Source organism: Chiloscyllium plagiosum, unplaced genomic scaffold, assembly GCF_037043375.1.
Source record: "Chiloscyllium plagiosum isolate Xiang-an unplaced genomic scaffold, Cpla_swu_hap1 HiC_scaffold_13, whole genome shotgun sequence".
NCBI lineage: Eukaryota > Metazoa > Chordata > Chondrichthyes > Orectolobiformes > Hemiscylliidae > Chiloscyllium > Chiloscyllium plagiosum.
In genome coordinates this window covers 29,844,884-29,866,854 of record NW_028270151.1, presented here as the reverse complement: position 1 = coordinate 29,866,854, position 21,971 = coordinate 29,844,884, and the positions used below count along the sequence as shown (strand labels likewise).

General features: G+C 40.5%; 1 protein-coding gene across 3 annotated transcripts in view; it reads left to right on the top strand.

Annotated features, from left to right (window-relative positions):
- lrrc31 (leucine rich repeat containing 31) overlaps positions 1 to 21,971 on the top strand; it is a 37,014-nt gene that overhangs the window by 551 nt on the left and 14,492 nt on the right. For 2 of the 3 annotated variants that reach the window (XM_087993443.1, XM_043702518.2), the window contains exons 2-6: positions 5,249 to 5,303; positions 9,100 to 9,339; positions 11,387 to 11,533; positions 14,868 to 15,035; positions 18,322 to 18,489. In XM_087993443.1, the coding sequence (XP_087849569.1) occupies positions 5,270 to 5,303; positions 9,100 to 9,339; positions 11,387 to 11,533; positions 14,868 to 15,035; positions 18,322 to 18,489 (757 nt within the window). In that variant the 5' untranslated portion in view covers positions 5,249 to 5,269. Of the gene's footprint in view, positions 1 to 188; positions 459 to 5,248; positions 5,304 to 9,099; positions 9,340 to 11,386; positions 11,534 to 14,867; positions 15,036 to 18,321; positions 18,490 to 21,971 lie in introns of those variants that run through there. The other variant, XM_087993444.1, reaches the window with a different exon arrangement.

Sequence of the window (21,971 nt, the reverse complement as noted above, 5' to 3'; positions counted from 1 at the left end):
CTTGAAATCTTCAGTTTAAATCTGAATTGCTGGCGTTTCCTCTTAAAGAATTTCAGTGATGTCAGTATCAATCTTCCCATGATCCGGAAGGTTTCCTTTTAAGGGGATAAACGTCAATTTGATTCCGGCGGAGTGGAATTGTTCAGCGCTGGAGATTTCTGTGGAAGACTCATACTGGGACTTGAAATCTTAACTTTGTTTGTCTCTCCCACGAATGCTGCCAGATCTGCTGAGTTTCTGATAACGAAATATGATGTATTGTTTCTGATAACGAAACACGAAGGAACAAATTGATTTGCTAACATCTAAATTTCAATCAGAGTACAGTGTAGTACCTGTACAGGGCGGGATTTACTCTTAATCTCTCCCTGGCTCTCTCCTCGCACACTTGAACTTCTTGAAGAGCCTTCTACCAGAAATCTAGGAGAGGCTGATCGAGTGAACAGAGTCTGAACCAGGTAGACTCAGATTAAATCAGATGCTAGAAGTAAAGATTTGATTTATCTGTTCTGTCTCACAGTCATGGGCTGAATCTTAATGTTTTGTGGCTAAGTTAATGTGTTGTTGAGTTTCATGGAGAGTTTCTGTCATTGTGACGTCTCCTGTTTTCCTCTTGTATCTTACTAAGCCAACCTTTTGTTAACTGTGCACTCCAACCACTGGCATGCTTGTTGTCTGATTCTTGCCCTTCTATACCATTCACTGTACTCAGAATAACTCCTCACTGTTGGAATGTTGCTGGTGCCACTTTTTAAGAGGCTGTTATGCACCCATACAGGCAATATTTGTTCAGAGTTGCTCTGCACAGTTCTGGTCACTTGCCCCAGATGTGGCACAGAAGAGGAAATTGGTGCTCTACTCTGAGCAGGACACTAGAGGTGATCAATGACTTTTCGACTCCACCACTGTAAGTGCCACTGTCTTCTTTCTGGTACCTCACACTCTTTTTGCCTCTGTATCCAGCTCCTGTCCAGATTCATGCCCTACCACACTCTCACAATTACCTGCAACATCTTCCTTCACTTGCTGGAGCCTACCTGAAAGCTCTAACCTTGCGTGCCCTCTGTGCTACCTATTCACTCGTTTGGGATACTTCTCAGTTCCACAAATGAAAGTAATGGCTGTGTCACTCACTTTTATCTTCATTAATACCTGCCCCCTCTTGTTTCAGAAGGAAAGCTGCCATTAATAGGACAGAATGAGCCAACACAGCTGCTGTGCTATCTCATACTCGTTTCTTCCTCTGTTTTGAGGAGAGGACCTGACTTTAACTGCCCGAGGTTGCTAGTTGGCTGATTGACTCTATCCAAGCCCCTGGAATGACCTGAGGTTGCTGTTGACTGACTGTGCTAGGACCCTCTGACTGAAGGCTACTCCCCTTGACTAAGGCTTGTTGACAACCATAAGCCTCCTGCTTGTGTACCTGTGCTAAATAGTGCATTAATACAGCAGTACAGTGAGCCTGGTATCTCTGGCTGAGGGGAAAGATGCAAAATGGTGAGGCAGAGATGTACCCTGGTCAAGTCTGTGAGCTGGGGGCATGTCCTTGCAACATTTAAATGCTGTTATTGTCTGAGATTCAGCATTGAAATGCAAAAAAGTGTTACACTTGGGTGACTGCAAACTTCACACAGGCACTTTTCCCCCTGTGTCTGTGTGTGTTTCCTCAGGGTGCTCTAGTTTCCTCCAAACCTGCATGTTGTTGGACTGTGGGTGGATTGGCCCTGTTAAATTGCTCATAGTGTCCAAGGATGTACAGGCTAGGTGGATTAGCCATGGGAAATGCAGGGTTACAGGGATAGTGTGGGGGAGTGGGTCTGGGTGGGATCCCCTTCAGAGGGTCGTTGAGGACTTGATGGGCCTAATTGGCCTACTTCCACACTGTTTAGGGATTCTATGATGTGGAGTGGAGATACACCTTGAAGAATTGTACAGACTGGCATATTTGTATGCCACTGTTTGTCACCATATGGCTGGTGCGCATGGAGCATGCCTTGAGATGTTGGTGTCTAGTGTCCAACTGGGAAGTCCTTTTGAGCAAGTTGTAAGCTGAAATTGCTTGTCATCCTCCTTGACTTCCACATTAAGAATTCTCTATTTGATTTGGTCATAGCTAGTGGTACCATAAAAATCTGAGGCAAGATGCACAGTTCACAAGGTAATTGAGGCACAATAATCCTCCTTAATAGACACTGCTGCCCAGTGAGAATCTTATTTCAGTGCCCAAACTTAGTTGAAAGATGCAGTAAGTTGTTCTTGACATCAAGATAGGCTTCGCCTGACTTTTCATGTGATTCTGCCACCTTTGATACCACAACCCACATTGTTCAGATCTCCCTAAGATTCTGCCAACAAGAGTCTAAACAGTTGAAAGCTTCAGAAGTGAAATTCCATGCAGTTGGTTCAGTATCTGAAAAATGAGAGAAAGTAAAGAAGATTTTTTATAAAATTAAAAGGACTACTTTAGACTAATATGGACAATGTTAACTTTCTGTGAGGTGTTGAGACTAGTTCTGTACAAGTTGAGGAACTACAAACCATTCATGGCAGTTGAATGGGAGGAAGACCATAAAATGCAGTGTTCATTCAGTTTATGGAGGCAAGGCAGATGTTGGGTGATTAAATTTTAAATTTCTCATTCCCTGTGCTGTTGTGCTCGCTTGAAGTTATTGTCCAGGTCTCTGTGCATTAGCCTTACTGTCACTTACAGAAAGTTTTGGCCCATTGTGTCCTGATTTTAATGTTCAGTTGATTATACATGTGCCAGAGGTCAAAGACATTTATTAAGAAAGTACAAATATTTAAAGATAATACTGTTAATATTCAGTGTTTGAGCCTGTCCCTGCACTAATGCATCAGCCATGTATTCCTACCCACACACACCCTTCCCAAACTCAATAATTTCATAACTGTCTGGACTCTCATCATACTGACCTGGAAGGTTCTGATTTCTAAATACCACTTAGCCAAACACTAAGTATTGAGATTGTCCTTAAGGCACAAATATTTTTTGTCAGGTCTCAAAGGAACTCCAGGGATTCAGTTCCTGTTTACTATCCTTTTTGGTTTATGAGAAATAGGTCTGTTTGGATATGAGTGAGACAAGATGAACAGTTGGCTGTGATGTTCTGTTCACACTATTATTCAGCAGATACTGAAATTGGATGAAGTTATGCAAGAAGGAGAGCTCTTTGAGTGATGCATAAAGACACAGGAGTGACACGGTGGAGAATGTAAAACAGCACTTTAATTATAGAAATACAAGTCACAATGTGGAAACGGATCACCCAATCTATCAGTATATCTTCAACAAATATTTCTAATTGCATTCACCATGCTCCCAATTCCCTGCACTTCTGTCTTAATCTTTCATCCTTGATTGGGGAATGGATGAGAGTGAATGACTTCCTTCAGGGGAGAAGCTGAAGACAGATGATTCGAGGAGATTTAGTCAATGTACTCAACTTTGTATTGAGTCTTGATTTTAAAAAGAGAGTGAAATTTACCTGTGGCAGTAGATTATGCCAATTTTAACAAAAGAACCCAAAAAGACTTGAGACAATAAATATTTGGATCTAAGTACAAGTTATAGCCCTATGCACTTACCCCTTTTGCAACTTCTGTTTCTCCTGACTCTTTACGACTCATTTTGCCCATCTTTCATGGGCCTTTGACTATTGTAGCATTGATCTTTGAAATTGCTGCTGCTTGTAAAAATAGGGTATCACATTTAACATCATGTTAAGCCTGACTTGTTAGATTAAACCAAATGTTCATGACACATCACTGTACTGTACAGTTTATCAGAATAGCAAGAATATGAAGCAGGATTTGACTGCTGATTTGGGTAAGTGAATGTGCTGCTTTTGCTATCAAGTTCAGGAGGAGTGAGACTGGAAAGAGCAATAAGTGATAGTCATTTCAAAAGAGGTTTTAAAATAGTACAAAGTAGAATTTTAAAAATCATTTAAGAAGTTTAACTCCTCAAGGGATGATCTGCCTGGACAAGCATCAAGGGGAGTTTAGTAGATGTGAATTTCAATGTGTAAGATTGTTGTTTGTAGTACACTTTAGACAGATTGTGGACTGAACACTTCACACCTCTGTTGTCAAAAAGACAAATGTTACGTTGCATTCTCCCATCCTCAATTGATTTGAAACTAAATTTCTTGATTTCCTCAAAATAACTCTCAACAATCTCTTGTCTGACCTTCCATGGACTATTGTTCAGTCATTTCCCAGTCTACTTGGAAGGGTAAGGGATCTCAAAAAATTAAGGTACGGGTGAAATTAGCTGTTTTACGCTGGAATTATGCAGCATGAGTGGTGTTCTCTGATAAACAAGATGTTGCCAATAAAGTAAAAAAGATTCTGCTTGCAGCACAAGTAAATAATGTGGTATATTAATTTCAGTGCCAGACTAATAACAACAGGTATGTCATCTGGAAGTTCAAAAGACTGGTAGATCATTTCAAACAATACACCCTTCAGTTGTTCACCACTGTCAGAGCACTGACCATATATGACCAGATAAAAGCACAATAGTGATGATGCTGGAAATCTGAAGCAAACACGTGGGATGCTGGAGAAAATGAGCAGGTCTGACAGCATCTCTGGAGAGCGATTCAGTTAACATTTTGAGACTAGTGTGACTCTCTTTGGGCCCTGCTTGGAGTACGGTGTCCAACATTAGATGTAATTCTGAATTTGCATGACATTTAATAAGTAGTCTGGTTGTGCTAAGCATTATATCAGCCAGTCACTTAAAGATGTCAATTAGGGTTGTAGCATGGGCTACTTAAAGCCATGTACACTCTCATCAGATGGGGCCCTGTCCTTTGCAAACAAAACACATCCACACATTGTGCTGCCTTCAACTAACGAGCTTGAGGGGACAGTCTTTCTCTGCTGTGTTCCCCATGGTGGTGTTGTGACAAATTGAATTACCTGTCTTGAATTTAATTGCATGGCAGCACCTCTAGTCAGTAAGAATTTATTTGCCTACTAACAAATCCCATCCTAATGCAGCACAATGTTGCATTCCCTTTGAGGTTTGATGTTCTTGAGATGCTGTCCTGATGAGTGCAAAATGAAGACCTTTGACAGCATGTAATTTTTTTTTTAAACGAGTCTCGTTTTGTCTTGCTAAGTGACCTTGGTGCTGTAGAAAATGCAAACTGTTGTGAAAGTAATGAATGATATTGACCATTAAATTATGCTGTAATGATTAATATTTTTCTGGTTTAAGGGAGGAATAGCGTGGCCCAGGATGAGTTTATTTCAACAAAAAATGGAGACTTCAGGTATTGTATGATTTATTTTGTAGATAAAATAGGACTAGCTTAATAGCGCTTTTCAGCACCTGGGAAGGCATGATGAACTAAATAGTCTCCTTCTGAATTGTTTGACTTTGTAATTTGAAATATTCTCTAAAGATCAGATATTCCATATATGTTGTCCTGATAAATGTGATGCATTTTGGGATATTCTAATAAAAGAAGAAATAAGTCCCTAGGGAGTATGGAGGAACAACGGGACCTTGGTGTACAAGTCTATGGATCCCGTTTGGTGTCAGCATGGGTAGATAGGAATACGGGATGGTGGTCTTCATTAGCTGGGGTATCGAATTTATGAGCCGGACAGTCTTATTGCAACTTTATCTAAAGGGCCCCTTATCTTTAGATAGCTTTGCTTGTAGCAGTACAGAGAAAAGTCATTAGATTGACCCTGAGTGTGAAGGGATTTTCTTACGAGGAAAGGTTGAATAGATTGGGCCTGTACCTTTGGATTTTAGAATGAGAAGTTATTATTGAACCATGTAGGATTCTTAAGGGGCATGACAGCCTCTCCGTATCTAGCCTTTCTCCCTTAGAGTCTCGAACCAGGGTGCATAATTTCAGAGTAAGGAGTCATGCATTAAGACAGAAATGAGGAATTTCTTCTAAGGGTAGTATATCTGTCATTAAGTATATTTAATGCTGTAATAGATTTTAATCAGTAAGTGAATTAGAGTTTGGGATAAAGACAGGAAAGTGTCACTCTTTATAATTTCGATTATTTTCTCATTGAATGGCAGAGCTGTCTAGCTGGGCTGAATGGCCTCCTTCTGCTCCTACACCTTATGGTAAAACAGGACATGGGCCGGAAGAATTGGCAGATGTCTTGTGGATGGAAGTTAAAAGAAGAGAAGCTTGGGGGGGAAATGTATTTGGCAGAAGGCATTGGGAGAGGCAGCATAGAGTTGATGTAATAGTTCTAAAGATGGTGCAGGAGTCGAGGAATCTTTACATACATCCTGGAGTATGGCAGGACGTTTTGAGACAGTAGTTTGCAAAGAATCTGAAACCTGGACTTCATGACCAAAACTTTGAAGTACAAAAGCACTAACATTATGCTGAAACTCTGGTTAGGCTACAGCGAGAGTATTGCTTTCAATTTCATCAGTGCATTTCAGGAATAATGCATGAATCCTTGAGAGGGTGCAGAGATTTGCTAGATATCAGTGATAAGTATGCCTGAGTTAGAAAAGTTGGTGACATTCTCCCCAAAGCAAAGACGATTGAGGAAAGGTTTGATGGAGGTGTACAACATTGAAGACAAATTTTAAAAAGGTAAACCAAACAAAAGTTGCAAATGAAAAGTGTGGGCATGAGATGAGAGAGCTCATATGAACTGGGTGAGCTGAGTGGTCTCCTGTGCTGCCATGACTGAGTCAAAAGCATTGGCTTCCCAAATGTTTGTCCCTCTTGAAGAAATTGCTTTTCTTTTTCCAAAGGTTATGGTCTGCGCATTCATATTGAATCCCAATAGAAACCTCCTCCCTGCCTATTCTTTGAGCATAGATATTTACTGTTGAAGTTCAATTGAAGGGGACTAGATGAGTGTGTCTATTTACTTTAGTGAAGGAAAGGGTTGGTATATACAGCAGGGCAAGAGTTCTAGTTGGGGAGAAAGGCAATTAGGATGGGGAAGGAAACTACAAGGGATGGGCAACAATTGAAATGTGAAGCTACTGCGTGTCCTTGATAAGTATGTACCTGTCGTGCAGGGAGGAAGTGGTCGAGCGAGAGAACTGTGGTTGACTAGAAAAGTTGAATCTCTTGTTCAAGAGGAAGGAAGAAGCTTATGTAAAGATGAGACATGAAAGCTGAGTTAGGGTGCTTGAGAGTTACAAATTAGCCAGAAGGACCTAAAGAGAGAGCTATGAAGAGCCAGGAGAGGACATGAGAAGTCTTTGGCAGGTAGGATCAAGGAAAACCCTAAAGCTTTCTATAGATATGTCAGGAATAAAAGAATGACTAGAGTAGATTAGGGCCAGTTAAGGGCTGTAGTGGAAAGTTGTGTGTGGCATCCAAGGAAATAAGAGCAGCGCTAAATGAATATTTTTTCATCAGTATTAACCCAGGAAAAAGACAACGTTGTCGAGGAGAATACTGAGATACAGGCTATTTGACTAGATGGGGTTGAGGTTCATAAGGAGGAGGTGTTAGCAATTCTGGGGAGAGTGAAAATAGATAAGTACCCTGGGCTGGATGGGATTTATCCCAGTATTCTCTTGCCTTTGGCATTGATCTTTTATGTCATCATTGTCTATAGGAATAGTGCCAGAAGGCTGGAGGATAGCAAATGTTGTCCCTTTCTTCAAGGAGAGTAGAGGCAACCCTGATAATTATAACCAGTGAGCCTTACTTCGGTTGTGGGTAATTTGTTGGAAAGGATTATAAGAGAGAGGATTTATAATCATCTAGAAAAGGAATAATTTGATTGGGAATAGTCAACATGGTTTTGTGAAGGGTAGCTCATGCCTCACAAACCTTGAGTTCTTTGAGAAGGTGACCATTCAGGTGGATGAGGGTAAAGCAGTTGAGGTGTATATGGATTTCGGAAAAGTGTTTAAGGTTTCCCCATGATAGGCTATTGCTGAAAACATGGAGGCATGGGATTGAGGGTGATTTAGCAGTTTGGATCAGAAATTGGCTAGCTGAAAGAAGACAGAGGGTGGTGGTTAATCCTGGAGTTCAGTTACTATTGGTGTACGTCAAGGATCTTTTTTTTTTGTGCCCTCTGCTGTTAGTTATTTTTATAAATGAGCTGGATGATTGGTTAATAAATTTGTGGATGACGATAAGGTCGGTGGAATTGTGGACAGTGCCGAAGGCTATTACAGGTTACAGAGGGTCGTAGATAAGATGCAGAGCTGGGCTGAGAGGTGGCAAATAGTGTTTGATGCAGAAAAGTGAGGTGATTCACTTTGGAAGGAGTAACAGGAATACAGAGTACTGGGCTAATGGTGAGATTCTTGGTGGTATGGATAAGCAGAGAGTCTGCGTCCATGTGCATAGATCCCTGAAAGTTGCCACCAAGGTTGATTTAGGGTTGTTAAGGTGTACACTGTTACCTTTGATAGAGGTATTGAATTTCAGAGCCATGAGGTCATGTTGTAGCTGTACAAAGTGCAGCCACACTTGGAGTATTGCGTACAGTCCTGGTAGCCACATTTACAGGAAGGATGTGGAAGCATTGGAAAGGGTGCCAGGAGATTTATCAGGATGCTGTCTGGTATGGACGGAAGGTCTTATGAGGAAAGGTTGAGGCACTTGAGTCTGATTTCGTTGGCGAGAAGAAGGTTGAGAGTTGACTTAATAGAGACAAACCAGATGATCAGAGGATTAGACCGGGTGAACAGGTGAGAACCTTTTTCCTCGGTTGGCAATGGCTAGCACAAGGGGACCTAGCTTTAAATTGAGGGGTGATCAATATAGGACACATGTCAGAGGTAGGTTCTTTACTTAGTAGTAAGAGTGTGGAACGCCCTGCCTGTGACAGTAATAGACTCGCCAGCTCTGAATGCATTTCAATGGACATTGGATAAACATATGGATGTTAATGGAAGTGTGGGTTAGATGGGCTTCAGTTTGGTTCCACAGGTTGACGCAACATAGAGGGGCTGAAAGGGCCTGTACTGCGCTGTAATATTCTATATTCTTTGGCCTTGTTCTTCCAAGTGTTCAATGGAAGTCCTGGAAATAAGCACTGTTAGTCTGTGAATATCTGAGCAAGGTTGGCCCTGTAAGGCAAGCGTTGTTTCTGGGTTTTTAGGTTCTAAGCAACACAAGGATGAAATCAGCATGAAGCATTCAAAGTCTCCCTTCGATCTGATTGTGAACCAGATTTGGAGGAGTAAATCTTTTTCTGAGAGATGGCCACAATCTTCAATGGCTCGCTTCTTTAAGGTCACTGAGAATTCCAATGAAGCTGCCTGTGTGACAGAAAAGCAGAAGGAAGGGAAAACCTCACTGGATTCAGAAAATAAAGAGAATGCTTCAAAGCTATCATCAGGTATGCATAAATACGTTAACTTTATAATTTGAGAGGCCTGCCTTGCTAAGTCTCAAAATAAGCAGGAAGATAAAGTCACCAACAAAATTAGTCCCACTTGCCTGAGTTTGGCAGATATCTGTCCAAACCTTCCCTGTTCATGAATTTATTGAAATGCCTTTTAAACATCATAACTACATCCACCCCTTTCTCTGAAGTTCATTCCTCACACGAACCACTCTGTTTTTCTTAAAAAAAAAAGTTGACCCCTCCTATCTTTTCAAATCCTTCTCCTCTCATCTTTAAAAATATGCCCCTAGTTTTGAACCCTAGGAAAAAGACCCTTGTCATTCACCTTATCTATGCCCCTCACAATATTATAAACCCCTTTTAACTTCACCCGTCGACTTTCTATGCTCCAGTGAAAAAGGTCCCAGTCTATTTCCAGTCAAACCGTCCATTCCCATCCGGACATTTTTGTCCTGTCTTTCCATTTTCTGCAGAAATGAGGTATACACCGTCAATCTCTCCTTCTGTCACAGACTGTGTTTGAACTATCCATATCAATTAACACTTTGAGATCAGCCCTGAGTGTTTATCTTTATTAATTTACTTCTGTAGCAACCTGATTTAGTTCACGGTTTCAAATTTTGGAACTGGAAAATTAACACCTCCAATTTCAATAGCAAAGAGTAGAATACTCAGGCACTCATTAGTCACCAGTTGCCTGAGGTGCTACACTTTATTTTTGCAAGATCGATTGTGGCTGATCTGATTGCATCTCATCTGTCCCCATTACCCTAAACCTGTTTATCTGTCAAAGGTCTATTCAACTGCCATGCCCCGACTCCACTATCTTCTGGAGAAGAGGATTCTGCCGTAGAGTGACCCACAATAGAATTGAGTGAATGGAAAGAGAAAGTTCTCCACATCAGTTTTAAAAGGAAGACATCATTCTTAAACTATTAACAAACTGAACTGGATGTTGATCTACATAATGAGGTCTAAGGGCAGATGGCCTAAAGCTTGGTCAAAGTGACAATTTTAAGACTCCTCACAAAGAGCGAGTGGATTGCAAAGATGTTTGGGAAGGTGGAGTTTTGGAAGATTTTTAAGCAAGAATGAGAAGATTTTCATTGGGGCTTTTCCAGACCAAGAGCTAAAATAGGTCAACATACACCAGGACCGTGGTGACCAGAAGTAGATTAGGTTCTGGCCCAAATAGTAGTTCTGTATGGTCCTGAGTTTATGGATGTGTCAGCAAATTGTTGTGGTACTCTGGGTTAGGGTGAACAGGCAACAAAGGCATGGAAGAATATTTCAGGAGCAGATGAGCTGAGGCAGGGTGGAGTGGAGTGATGTTACAGAGGTGAAACTGAGGTCATCGCAATGGTAAGGATTTGTGATTGATAGCTTTCCTTGGACCAAGTTTGATATTTAAAGTTGGCAACTGTTTGGCTGAGCTCAGACAATTGTCAGGCACAGGAAGGAAGCTAGTAGCCAGGGAATTGGACTTATGGCTCGCACCGAAGGCAGTGGTTAAATTTGTCTCAATATTTGTTTTCCAGGATGAAAATCTGAAATGCTCGGGGGTATGGGTTTAACTTGAGAAAGGAAAGGTTTAAGGGGGATGTGCCAGGAAAGTCTTTTTATGCAGAGTGTGGTAGGTGCATAGAATACGCTGCCAGGGCAGGTTGTAGAAGAAGATAGAAATAGCAAAGCTTAGGAGGCATTTTGACAAACACATGAACAGGCAGGAAATAGAGTGACACAGAACATGTTCAGCCAGATGCAGTTGGTTTAGAATAGCATCATATATGGTACAAACATGATTGGCTGAAGGGCCTGTTCCTGTGCTGTTCTATGTTCTCTGATGCTTTGTTTTATTTTACAAGAATATCAGATATGCAGAAACCATTGTCAGCTTGTGTATGCTTATGAGCTAGGAGGAAAAAGATTTGAGGGGAGAAAGAAATGAGTTGCTAGTTAGATGTATTAGCATTGACATTTGGTTGACATCCTTTGACCCATTTACTTAGAATGATTTGTTTGTGTTTCTTGCATTAAGATGAATTCAAGTCCACAGATCCTGAGGGCAGTACAACAAAATGGGAGCAAGTCATTGAGTTCATGGAGAGGCTGGGCAAGGAGCCAGATCAGAAATGTATGAACCTTAATAACTGCAGCCTCACTGCTAATGATGCAGTTCAGTTGGGTAAGTTTGTCCAATATTATTAATCTTGAGCTTGGATTTGGCATATTAATCACTCGGCAAAAGCATTATGCAAAAAGCTTCATAAGAATTAACAGCACCAGAGGCAGTAAATGGAAATCAGCAAACAGGAACTTGAATATGCATGTTAACAACTCACTTAACTGTTTAAGCTATGAAAACCGGCAAAGCTGGATAATGGAGAGAAAAAATTATCAAATTGTGATTTGGCAGTTCAAGGGCAAATGTGAAACTTTTGCCAGGCAAACTTTCATGGGTAGCATTCCCAAATTTCCACTGAATTGTCAACCATTCAGCACTAAGTGTTTGCCAATCAATCACAACAACAAATTTCATTTGTGTAGCAAAATATTTCCAAGAATTTTGCAGACAAATGAATATGAGAAGGGATGAAAATGGAGTGTTTTAAAAGAGGGAGGTGAATGTTGTGAGCCGAAGAGTCTAAGGTCAAAGGACTAATTAAAGGTGATGTGAAGGAAATGTACAAAGGACTTTATTCAGCAGAGTTGCAAGGTCAGACAAAAGTTGTAGGAAGAAAGGAGAGGCGAGGCCTATAAGGCACTTAAACACAAGAAAGAAAATTTTGTAATGAAATGTTTGTGAATGGTAAGTAATGTATGTTGCCAAAGTCTGGATGATTAAAAAGTGGGATATAGGCAGTAAAGGTTTTGAATGCAGTGGCTGGCTCTGCAGTGGAGTAGGTGAATCAGATCCTACCAAACACATGGATTGTGGAACAACAGAGCCATGCATGTCAACAAGCTATAAGAGATGCAAACAGACTGTCTTTGGGGCCCACAGCTCTGGTCAGGGATATATAGGGTACTATATAGGCTTATGGTATGGGCAGTATTCATGAAGTCAGCAATGAGTGGGAAGGATTTGGAGGGGAAAAGCCAGAGTTAATTTTCAGGCCTAGGTATCTGAGAACCTGCATGGTGATGAAGAACATTTGTTTAAAAGTCATGTACATATTGTCTTGTGTTTGCAACTGTCCCAACAGAGTTACCTGCTCTACGCCAACTTCTTTGGTGTTTCATTGGAGATCTATTGAGGGTAGTTAATGGCAGAGAATAAGACCATAAGACACAGGAGCAGAAATTCGGCTACTCAACCCATTGAGGCTGCTCTGCCATTCAATCATGGGTGATAACTTTCTCAACCCCATTCTCCTGCTTTCTCCCCATAACCCTTGATACTCAAGAACCTATCCATCTTAGTTTTTATCTAAAAGGCAAATTATACAGCCATTTGGCCCTGCTGTGTTGTCAGTTTTTTAAATAGCTCTGCAATTAGTCCCGTTCCTTTGCTTATACAAGCTTTGCGTATTTTTGCTTTTTCAAATATTTATGGCATTCCCCCTTGAAGGCTAATTCTGAATCTGCTGACCTTTCAAGCTGCATATTCCAAATCATCATAACTTGTGATGTAAAAAAAAAAAACACTTCTCATCTCTCAAATGGATTCCTTTTTTCTCAGCAATTACTATAAGCACCTTATAGTTTTGAGCAACTTTATTAAATCTTACCTTCGGTTTTGAAAGTAACACCATAACTTCCGCAAGAAACAGACCATTGCAGAGCAAGGGCAAGGCACTGAATTGCCTACTCTTTCTGTTAGTTTTTAAGCTCATTCTGTGCAGCTAGGTCAGAGCTGATATTTATGAACTACAGGAACCTCTTCTCTTCTCATCCCATCAACATATGGCAGAGAAGCAAATAGAAGGATATGTTTATCTAACGATTGTTCAACAAATTGTTCACTTTAATAGGAAGGATTTTTTTTTAAAAAAGTGTATTACTTAGACAGAAAACGGCTACAAAAATCTGAGTTGGAGAAGGATTTAAGTGGTCCATTGTATGAGTCACAAAAAGTTAGTGCAGGTACAGCACATCATCACGAAAGCTAATGGGATGCTATAGTTTATTACAGGAAACAATCAACACAAAAAAATAAAGATGCTGTGCTTCAGTTAAGTAGGGTATTGCTGAGACCACCGCTGTGGTCTCAATTTTGGGCTCCTTATTTAAGGAAGGATGTTAATACATCGGAGTTAGTTCAGAGGAGGTTTACTGGATTGATACCTGGAATAAGTAGGTTTTTTTTATATATGAGGAAAATGTTGGGCAGGCTGAGCTTGTTTCCTTTGGAGTTTAGAGGTTTGTGAGATGACTTTACTTATCCTGAATGGTCTGATCAAGGTGGGTATGGAAAGGATGTTTCCTCTTCTGGGTGAGTCTGGAAAAAGAGAGCAATTATTTAAAATTAATGCTCACCCTGTGAGATGAGGAGAAATTTTTTTGAGCGTTTAACTATTTTGGATCACTATGCCTCAAGAAGGTAGTGGAGGCAGGGCCATGAATTAATTTCAAAATGTTAGGTAGATAGTTCTTAGGCAAGGATTCCAATGTGATTGGGGTGGAGGGAATGTGGAATTTGAAACAAACAGCTCAGGCAAGATCTCATGGAATGGCAGAGTAGGTCCCTGTGTATTATTGCTTCTAATTCAAATGTTTTTGTTCAATGGTCTTCAAGTATACCATGGGATCTTTCATGGAGAAAGTGAGGACTGCAGATGCTGGAGATCAGAGCTTAAAAATGTGTTGCTGGAAAAGCGCAGCAGGTTAGGCAGCATCAAAGGAACAGGAAAATTGATATTTCGGGCATAATCCCTTCTTCAGGAAGAAGCCCTTCTTCCTGAAGAAGAGCTTATGCCTGAAACGTCGATTTTCCAGCAACACATTTTTAAGCTGGGATCTTTCATGGTCAATCTCTGTATTACAATAATGCTTTCTCATCCATGCTATCTTTACCTGCCCTTTCTCGTGCACATTCATCTGATGTGTGCCCTTTCTGTCTCCACTGTGACATCTGCGCACCCGCACCCCGTGTCACCACCTCCATCACCATCCCCCAACTGCGATTGCATTGGAATTCATCTAACTTCGATAATTTTGAGTTTAAATAGCTCTTGTCACTTTTGAGGGAAATAATAATTAATAAACATAAATTGGAAGAGGTGGACATTTGCTTCAAAGATCTTACTCTGCCCTTCATAAGATCAGATTGTGGTTTTAACACCATTTTTTTTTTCTGCTTATACTTACATAACACTTGACTTCCTTCAAGAATTTGTTTAAGCTAGCCTTGAAAAGAAATCAATGACCCAACCTCCTCTGCTTTGTGGCTTCACCAATGTGAGATGTGATGTTTGACGAGATCAAACCTTGCTATTTATTGCAATGATGAATTCTAAATGTTTACTTTTGAAGCCCATCTTGCATGTATTGAAAACACTGTTGATTCTTATTTCTAGCCGCCTTGTTGCCAAACCTGCCTCAATTGGAGGAACTGGATCTTTCATGGAATGAGTTAATTGGTGGAACTCTCAAAGTGCTGACCAATCCTATGCAGCGCATACCCCAGCTTAGAGTATTGGTGCTGGGAAGCTGCAGACTGTCAGAGATGGATCTTTCTGCTCTAGGTATGTATACTTTATTCCTACACTTCCTAATGTGCCAGAGTATTGACATTGCAGTAAGCAGTTTTGATTTTATGTATAACTAACCTTTTGTGTCTTAAATTGCTCGTTCATCTAAAATCTTTGATTCAGATTGGAGGACAGTTCCTGATGGACCTACCATTACCATCAAGCCAGGAGATTAACAGTAGTTCAAGAGCAACACCAGACATTTTTTTTTTAAAAAAAAAAGAGATGTCAATCTGGTGAAGCTCCAAAACAGGATTAATGGTGTGCTAAATAGAAGAAGCAGTATGTAATGGACAGAGCTAACTAATTCCATGATCAACTGATCAGATCTAAGTGCCGCAGTCCTGCCTGATTTAATTGTTATGGTGGTGAAAAACTTAAACCAATCACTGGTGGAGGATTCTCCACAAATACCCATTCTTGAGGATGAGGGAGCCCACCACATCAGTGCAAAAGATAAAACATTTGCAACAATCTCCAGAGTGCAGAGTGGTGATTCATCTCTGCCTCTTGCACAAGTCCTCAGCATCGTCACAGATTCCAGTCTTCAGTCAATTTGGCTTATTCCACATCCTATCAAGAAATCATTGGAGGCATTCAAAACTGAAAAAGCTGTGGTTCTTGACAACATTGTGGTGACATCAACAGTTTGCAAACACAAGTTTGTTTTTCATTCACTCATGGGATTTGGGTATCTCTGGCTGACTTAGCCATTATTATCCATCCCTAGTTGCCCTTGAGAAGGTGGTGGAGAGCTTACTTCTTGAACATCAGCAATCTATTTTGTATTGACAGACCCACAATACTATTAGGGAGGGAGTTCCAGGATTTTGAAGAAATGGCAAGATATTTCCAGGTCAGGATGGTGAATGCTTTGGAGGGGACCTTGCAGGTGGTGATTATCCTGAATCATCTGCCTGTGTCTATCTAAATGTAGCGATCCTCTGTTTAGAAGGTTTTGTCATGGGAGCCTTGGTGAATCTCTGTAGTGCATCTTGTACATGATGCACACTGAGCATTGATGGTGGAGGATTATATATTTGTGATGTGGTGCCAATTAAGTGGCTGCTTGGTCCTGGATGGCATCAAGCTGCTTGTGTTGCTGAAGTTGCACTCATCCAGGGAAGTGGTAAGTATTCAATCAGTACTGATTTGTGCTTTGTAGTTGGTGGCTAGTCTCTGGGGAGTGAGGAGGTGACTCATTGCAAGATTCGAGGTTTGGTATGGTTTGTACCTTACGTATGAATAGCTGAATGATATGATGTGCCTAATTATAGGACATATGACCTGGCATCACACAGGCACCAGAACTCATGTGCCATTTTGCTCATTTGTGTGCCAGACATTTTTGGCATCATAGCATTCTGTTAGTTGAGAGTGTGGTGCTGGAAAAGCACAGCATGTCAGGCAGCATCTGAGGAGCAGGAGAATTGAAGTTTCTGGCAAGACCCCTTCATCAGGAATGATTCTTGATGGAGGGCTCTTGCCAGAAACTTCAATTCTCCTGCTCCTCAGATGCTGCCTTACCTGCTGTGCATTTTTTTTTCAGCACCACACTCTTGACTCCATTCTCCAATGTGGTGTACTTGTACTGAATTCAGATACGGAGCCTTCACTTCGTATTTTTTATTTGGGTATTTGGCATCATGGCCCAGTGGATAGCACTGCTGCCTCACAGTACAAGGGATTTGGGTTGATTTCACCTTTTGGGTGACTGTGTAGAGCTTGCATGTTCTCTGTCTGTGTGGGTTTCCTCCAGGTGCTCTAGTTTCCTCCCATATTCCAAAGATGGGTGGGTTACATGGATTAGCTACATTGCCCATAGTGTCCAGGGATGTGCAGCTAGGTGTCCCATCAATGAGGAATGCAGGGTTACAGTGATTAGGTGGTTGAGTGGGATGCTCTTTGGAGGGTTGGTGTGGACTTGTTGGGCCAAGTAGCCTGCTTCCACATTATAGGGATTCTATCATTTTTTTTTTTTTTTTTGGAACCCCCATTCTTATCTGCTGATTTAGCCTTAGATTTATACTCTCTGACCCTTCCTCTTTCAGTTTATCATTTCCTATATAGAGTACAGCATGCAAACAGATCCTTCGCACCCTAAACCTATGCCCTCTAGTTATGGAATCACTGACCCCAGGAAAAAGACTTTGTCTATTTACCCTATCCATGCCTCTCATAATTTTGTAAACTTCTATAAGGTCACCCCTCAGCCTCCGACGCTCCAAGGAAAACAGCCCCAACATGTTCAACCTCTCCCTATAGCTCAAATCTTCCAACCCTGGCAACATCCTTGTAAATCTTTTCTGAACCTTTTCAAGTTTCACAACATCTTTCCGATAGACCAGAATTGCACGCAATATTCCAAAGTGGCCTAACCAATGTCCTGTACAGCTGCAACATGACCCCCCAATTCCAGTACTCAATCTGAACAATAAAAGAAAGCATACCAAGCGCCTTCACGATCCTGTCTACCTGTGACTCCACTTTCAAGGAGCTATGAACCTGCACTCCAAGGTCTCTTTGTTCAGCAACACTCCCTGGACCTTACCATTAAGTGTATAAGTCCTGCTAAGATTTACTTTCTCAAAATGCAGCACCTCGCATTTATCTGAATTAAACTCTGTCTGCCACTTCTCAGCCCATTGGCCCATCTGGTCAAGATCCTGTTGTAATCTGAGGTAACCCTTTTCGCTGTCCACTACACCTCCATATAACTTTTTTTTTTTTGTTTTGCTTTGTCTCTACTTTTAGATATTCTGCATCTTCCCATATTTCATTCCTGTTCCCACTATTTGACACCTATTACATCCCCAGTCATGTGGCCCACTGGAACACCAGTTGCAGCACGTTCAGGTGTAAACTATCCCATCATTACAGATCCTGCTTTCTCAGTTACTGGTGCTACTGACCCATGACTCTGAACCCACTTCTCCCAGTCACTAGTTTCTCTCATCTAATTTGCTCTATGCTGATTCGTTAATTGCTCAGATAATGATCTGGCGAATGTTACCTTGGAAGTTCAACTCTTCAGTCTAGTTTTTTGCTCCTCATCGATCCAATGCAGTTCCTCTTTCCTTATCCTGCTTATGTTTTTGGTATATACATGGCTCGCAGCATTCATCCTTGCCCTCACACTGCAAGTTCCTTTCCAGCCCTGAGCAGATGTCCTGAATCTTGACGATAGAAAGCGGTTGATATTTACCATGTAAAATATATTATTTTGACAATTACCCATCTGGAAATTAAATGGAATACTAATTGAGAAATTATTTTGCAGGTGACTGGATTCAACACTTGCCAAATGTTGAAGAAATTGATTTATCTTGGAACAGTGATTTGGGAGGAAACCTGTCTCTCTTTACTCAGAAGCTCGGAGTGGACTCTAAGCTGAAGATTCTAAAGCTGGTAGATTGTGACTTAACTGCAAAGGATGCGAAAGCCTTGGGTAATGATTACAAGCAGAAAGGAATTGTTTGATTCCAATTTATTTTCTTGTATCTTAGCAAGGTTTTATTTCGTCACATTAAGCACAAGTTGTGGGAATTTGAACTTTTATCTTGCTCTCTGAGAAAGTAATTTAAAATTTAGAAATCCTCATTAATTTAGAGGCCATGATGTGATGGCACTGTCAATAGTTGAGTAATCCAGAACTCCAGGCTGATGTTCTGGGATCAAATGTTTGAATCCCATGGCAAATGTTGAATTTTAAATTCAATGAAAAATAGCCTGGAATAAAACAAAATGGCACAAAGACAATCATATGACTACTGTCAATTGTTCACGAATGTTCCTTGGGGAAAGAAATCTGCTAGTCTGCACTGGTCTGTATACATGTGAAACTGGACTTACAGTAATGTTTTTGACTCTTAACTATCATCTGGGCAATAGGTGCTGGCCTACACAGCATGTCCTCATCCAGGAACAAGCTTATGTTTTTGTTAAAGGTGTTTTACTGGAAGATCGGGTATTTATAGTGCAGAAACTGACCATTTCCAAAATAGTTTAGAATGGTTTGTCCTCTGGACTAGTCTCCTTCCATCCCTATTTGTCTTGCTCAAAAATCTTTCACTTTATTGCTCAAAATTATTTGAAGAGGTAACAGGCAGTTCAGTGCATATCTACTTTCCTGCCTTTTCCCCACAGCCTTTGATTTCTCTTACTGGTTCAAGCAGAAACTCCTGTAACATTGGTGCAGGATTAGATTTTCACTTGCTTTGCTATAGGCTCCAGTGCTATGGACCAAAAACTGGGAAATGGGGTCTGTTGTCAGAATGTTGTTGACAGGTGCAGACACGACGGGCTAAATAGTTTCCTTCTATGCTGTAAATTTCTGAGTAAACTGAGTTTTCTAGGGTGCAGATACTAAGCAAAGAGATGCTCAAAGTCATGAGTTCTACTAAAGTAAGAAAGAAGAAATGCTTTTCTAATGGAAAAAGTATTGGAAGGAGACAGAGATTTAAGGTGATTTTTTTTTAAAAAGAAAACAGAAGTGAGTTGTTGCGATCAGAGATGCACTGCCTAAAAAGGCTTGTGGAGGCAAATCCAACTGAGATGAGAGTCAAGGAGGTTGAGGAATCACCAGCACAAAACTCTACAATAAAATCACCACATTGGAAGTACAGGCTGACCCATGATCTTCAATTACCTTTTTAAGAAATAATGAATTAATTGAGGTTTCCTCCAAGTGGTACAGTATATCAAAACTAAACTGACCCAAGAACTTCAATGTAATGCCCAAGAACAACTTTTGTCAATTTATAATCAACTACTTTTGGAAAAAAAAACTGAACATTGGGAAAAGAAATTTACCCTGCCATTTGTAAGAGAATGCTGGTTAGTAGTGTAAAGTAACAAGTTTACTAAACTTGATCAGGAAAGAATTACAAGGCTTTGGGTTAAATGGCTGTCTTGTGCTTTTTTTGTTTTTTGAATCACTCCTCCTCCAGTGATTTTTTTTTTTCAGCCCAGTTTTATTTTGGTTGTTTTTTTTTTTGATTGGATGTTTGCATTTCTGGTCAGTACTGATTGTCCATCCCTCATAACCCAGAAGGTAGTTCAGTCAACCATTGTTGTGGATCTGGAATCTCCGGTAGGTACAAGATAAAGATCTAAAGTCGCTGGACTAGTAATCTTGAACCCTGGGGTCATGGGATCAAATGCCTGTACTGCATGTTTAAAGAACAAACCAAAACAAAACACAAACGGTTTAAAAAAAAAACTAGCTTCATGATGACCCATAACCACCATCAGAAAAACCCATCTGGTTCACTAAATGTGTGTGAACCAGCTGGATTTTTTTTTTGATGGTGGTTATAGGTCACCATGAAGCTAGCTCTTTTTAAACATGCACGCTGGCATTTGATCTCATGACCCCAGATTTCAGAATTACAAGTCCCGTGGCATTACCTCCACATTTCAAGAAGGTGGCCCAGACCCTATCTTTTCTAGTAGTTTTGAGCAGGTTTCAAGTCTACATCTGAGGAGTGCTAAAGCTGTTCAAAACTCCTCTGTTTTAAACAAAACAGAATTTATTTAGAGTACTGAATGAAACACAAACAAAAAAGAACAGATTAGCTTAACTATTCAAAACCCAATGGACTATCCAAAAATAATGATGCTGTTGAAATTCCTGCAACAATTCCCAGAAACACCCCTTGGCAAAAAGGGTAAAATCAAACACAGGGTCTTATGAGAGAGAGAGAGAGAGAGAGAGATGGCAGAAAGATTCCGCATGGAACACCTTCCATGTAGCTGTTTCTTTTGGATTCCCAACTGTCAACTGACCAGCAGCCAGGCTGTTCAAAGCTGCTAAAACCCAAACAAATCAGACAAGCTGAGCTGGGACAACTGGTCACTCCCTTTTCATTGTATAAGTGTTTTTTTTAATCTTAAAATCTTCAAGTAGATCAGTGCAGATAAAACAGAACCTCTTTTTTTTCCCAGAAGGGTCGCAAAGACAACCAAGGACAACCTAACCTTGTTCAAGGAGCTTCATTGTCACACTGGTTGGCTTCATGACATTGCTCTAGGAAGCTAACCCTGATGCATTCTATGAATTTATTGTTGGAGCTATTGTTTGCATTTTCATTTTCATTAATTTGATCAACATGAAGATCACCATAATTATTGCTCTTTCTTTTCAACATGAGGCAGTTATTTGTTGATATACCTTTTGGACATAATATCTAGTGTGTGGAGGTCTGTACATTACTCTTATCTGTCTTCTTTTCCCTTGCTATTTTTACTTTTGCCAAAATGGACTCTACATCATCCAAGCCAAGATCATCTCTCACAACTGTCCTTATTTCTTCTCTTATTACGGTGCTATCCCACCACCTTCTCCATCCCTTCTGCCTCTCCAAAAGGTCAAATATTCCTGAATGTTAAATTCACAGTTTTGATTCCTTGTAACCATGTTCCCATAATGGCTATGAGATCATATTCATGTACCTTGATTTGCACCATCAGTTCATCTAACTTATTCTGAATGCTTTGTGCGTTAAGATACAAAGCCTTTAAGTTTGTTCTCCTGTCAAGTTTCCCTGAACTTTTATGGTTCCTTAATACAGTATGACATTAGCACATTGTCACCTTTTTTTTTTCCCTCTGGTAACAATCAACCCCTTCACTAACCTGAAATTCTACCTTCTCTTTTACCTTTGATTTTATTTTCTGTGCAACAGAACCTACCCTATGACTTTAATATAAAGCCCTAGTTACTTCCCTAGTTGTGATCTCCAGAACTCTGATTCCAGCATGATTCAGGTGGAGCCTGCCCCATTGGAACAGCTTCCTCCGTACTGGTGCCAATGTCCCATGAATTTGAATCTGTCTTTCAAATTGTTCTTTTGAGTCATATTATCCAGCTTTGTCAGTTGGCTAAATTGCTGAATTCAGATTTTTTTTTAAAATCTGGAGATTTTTTGC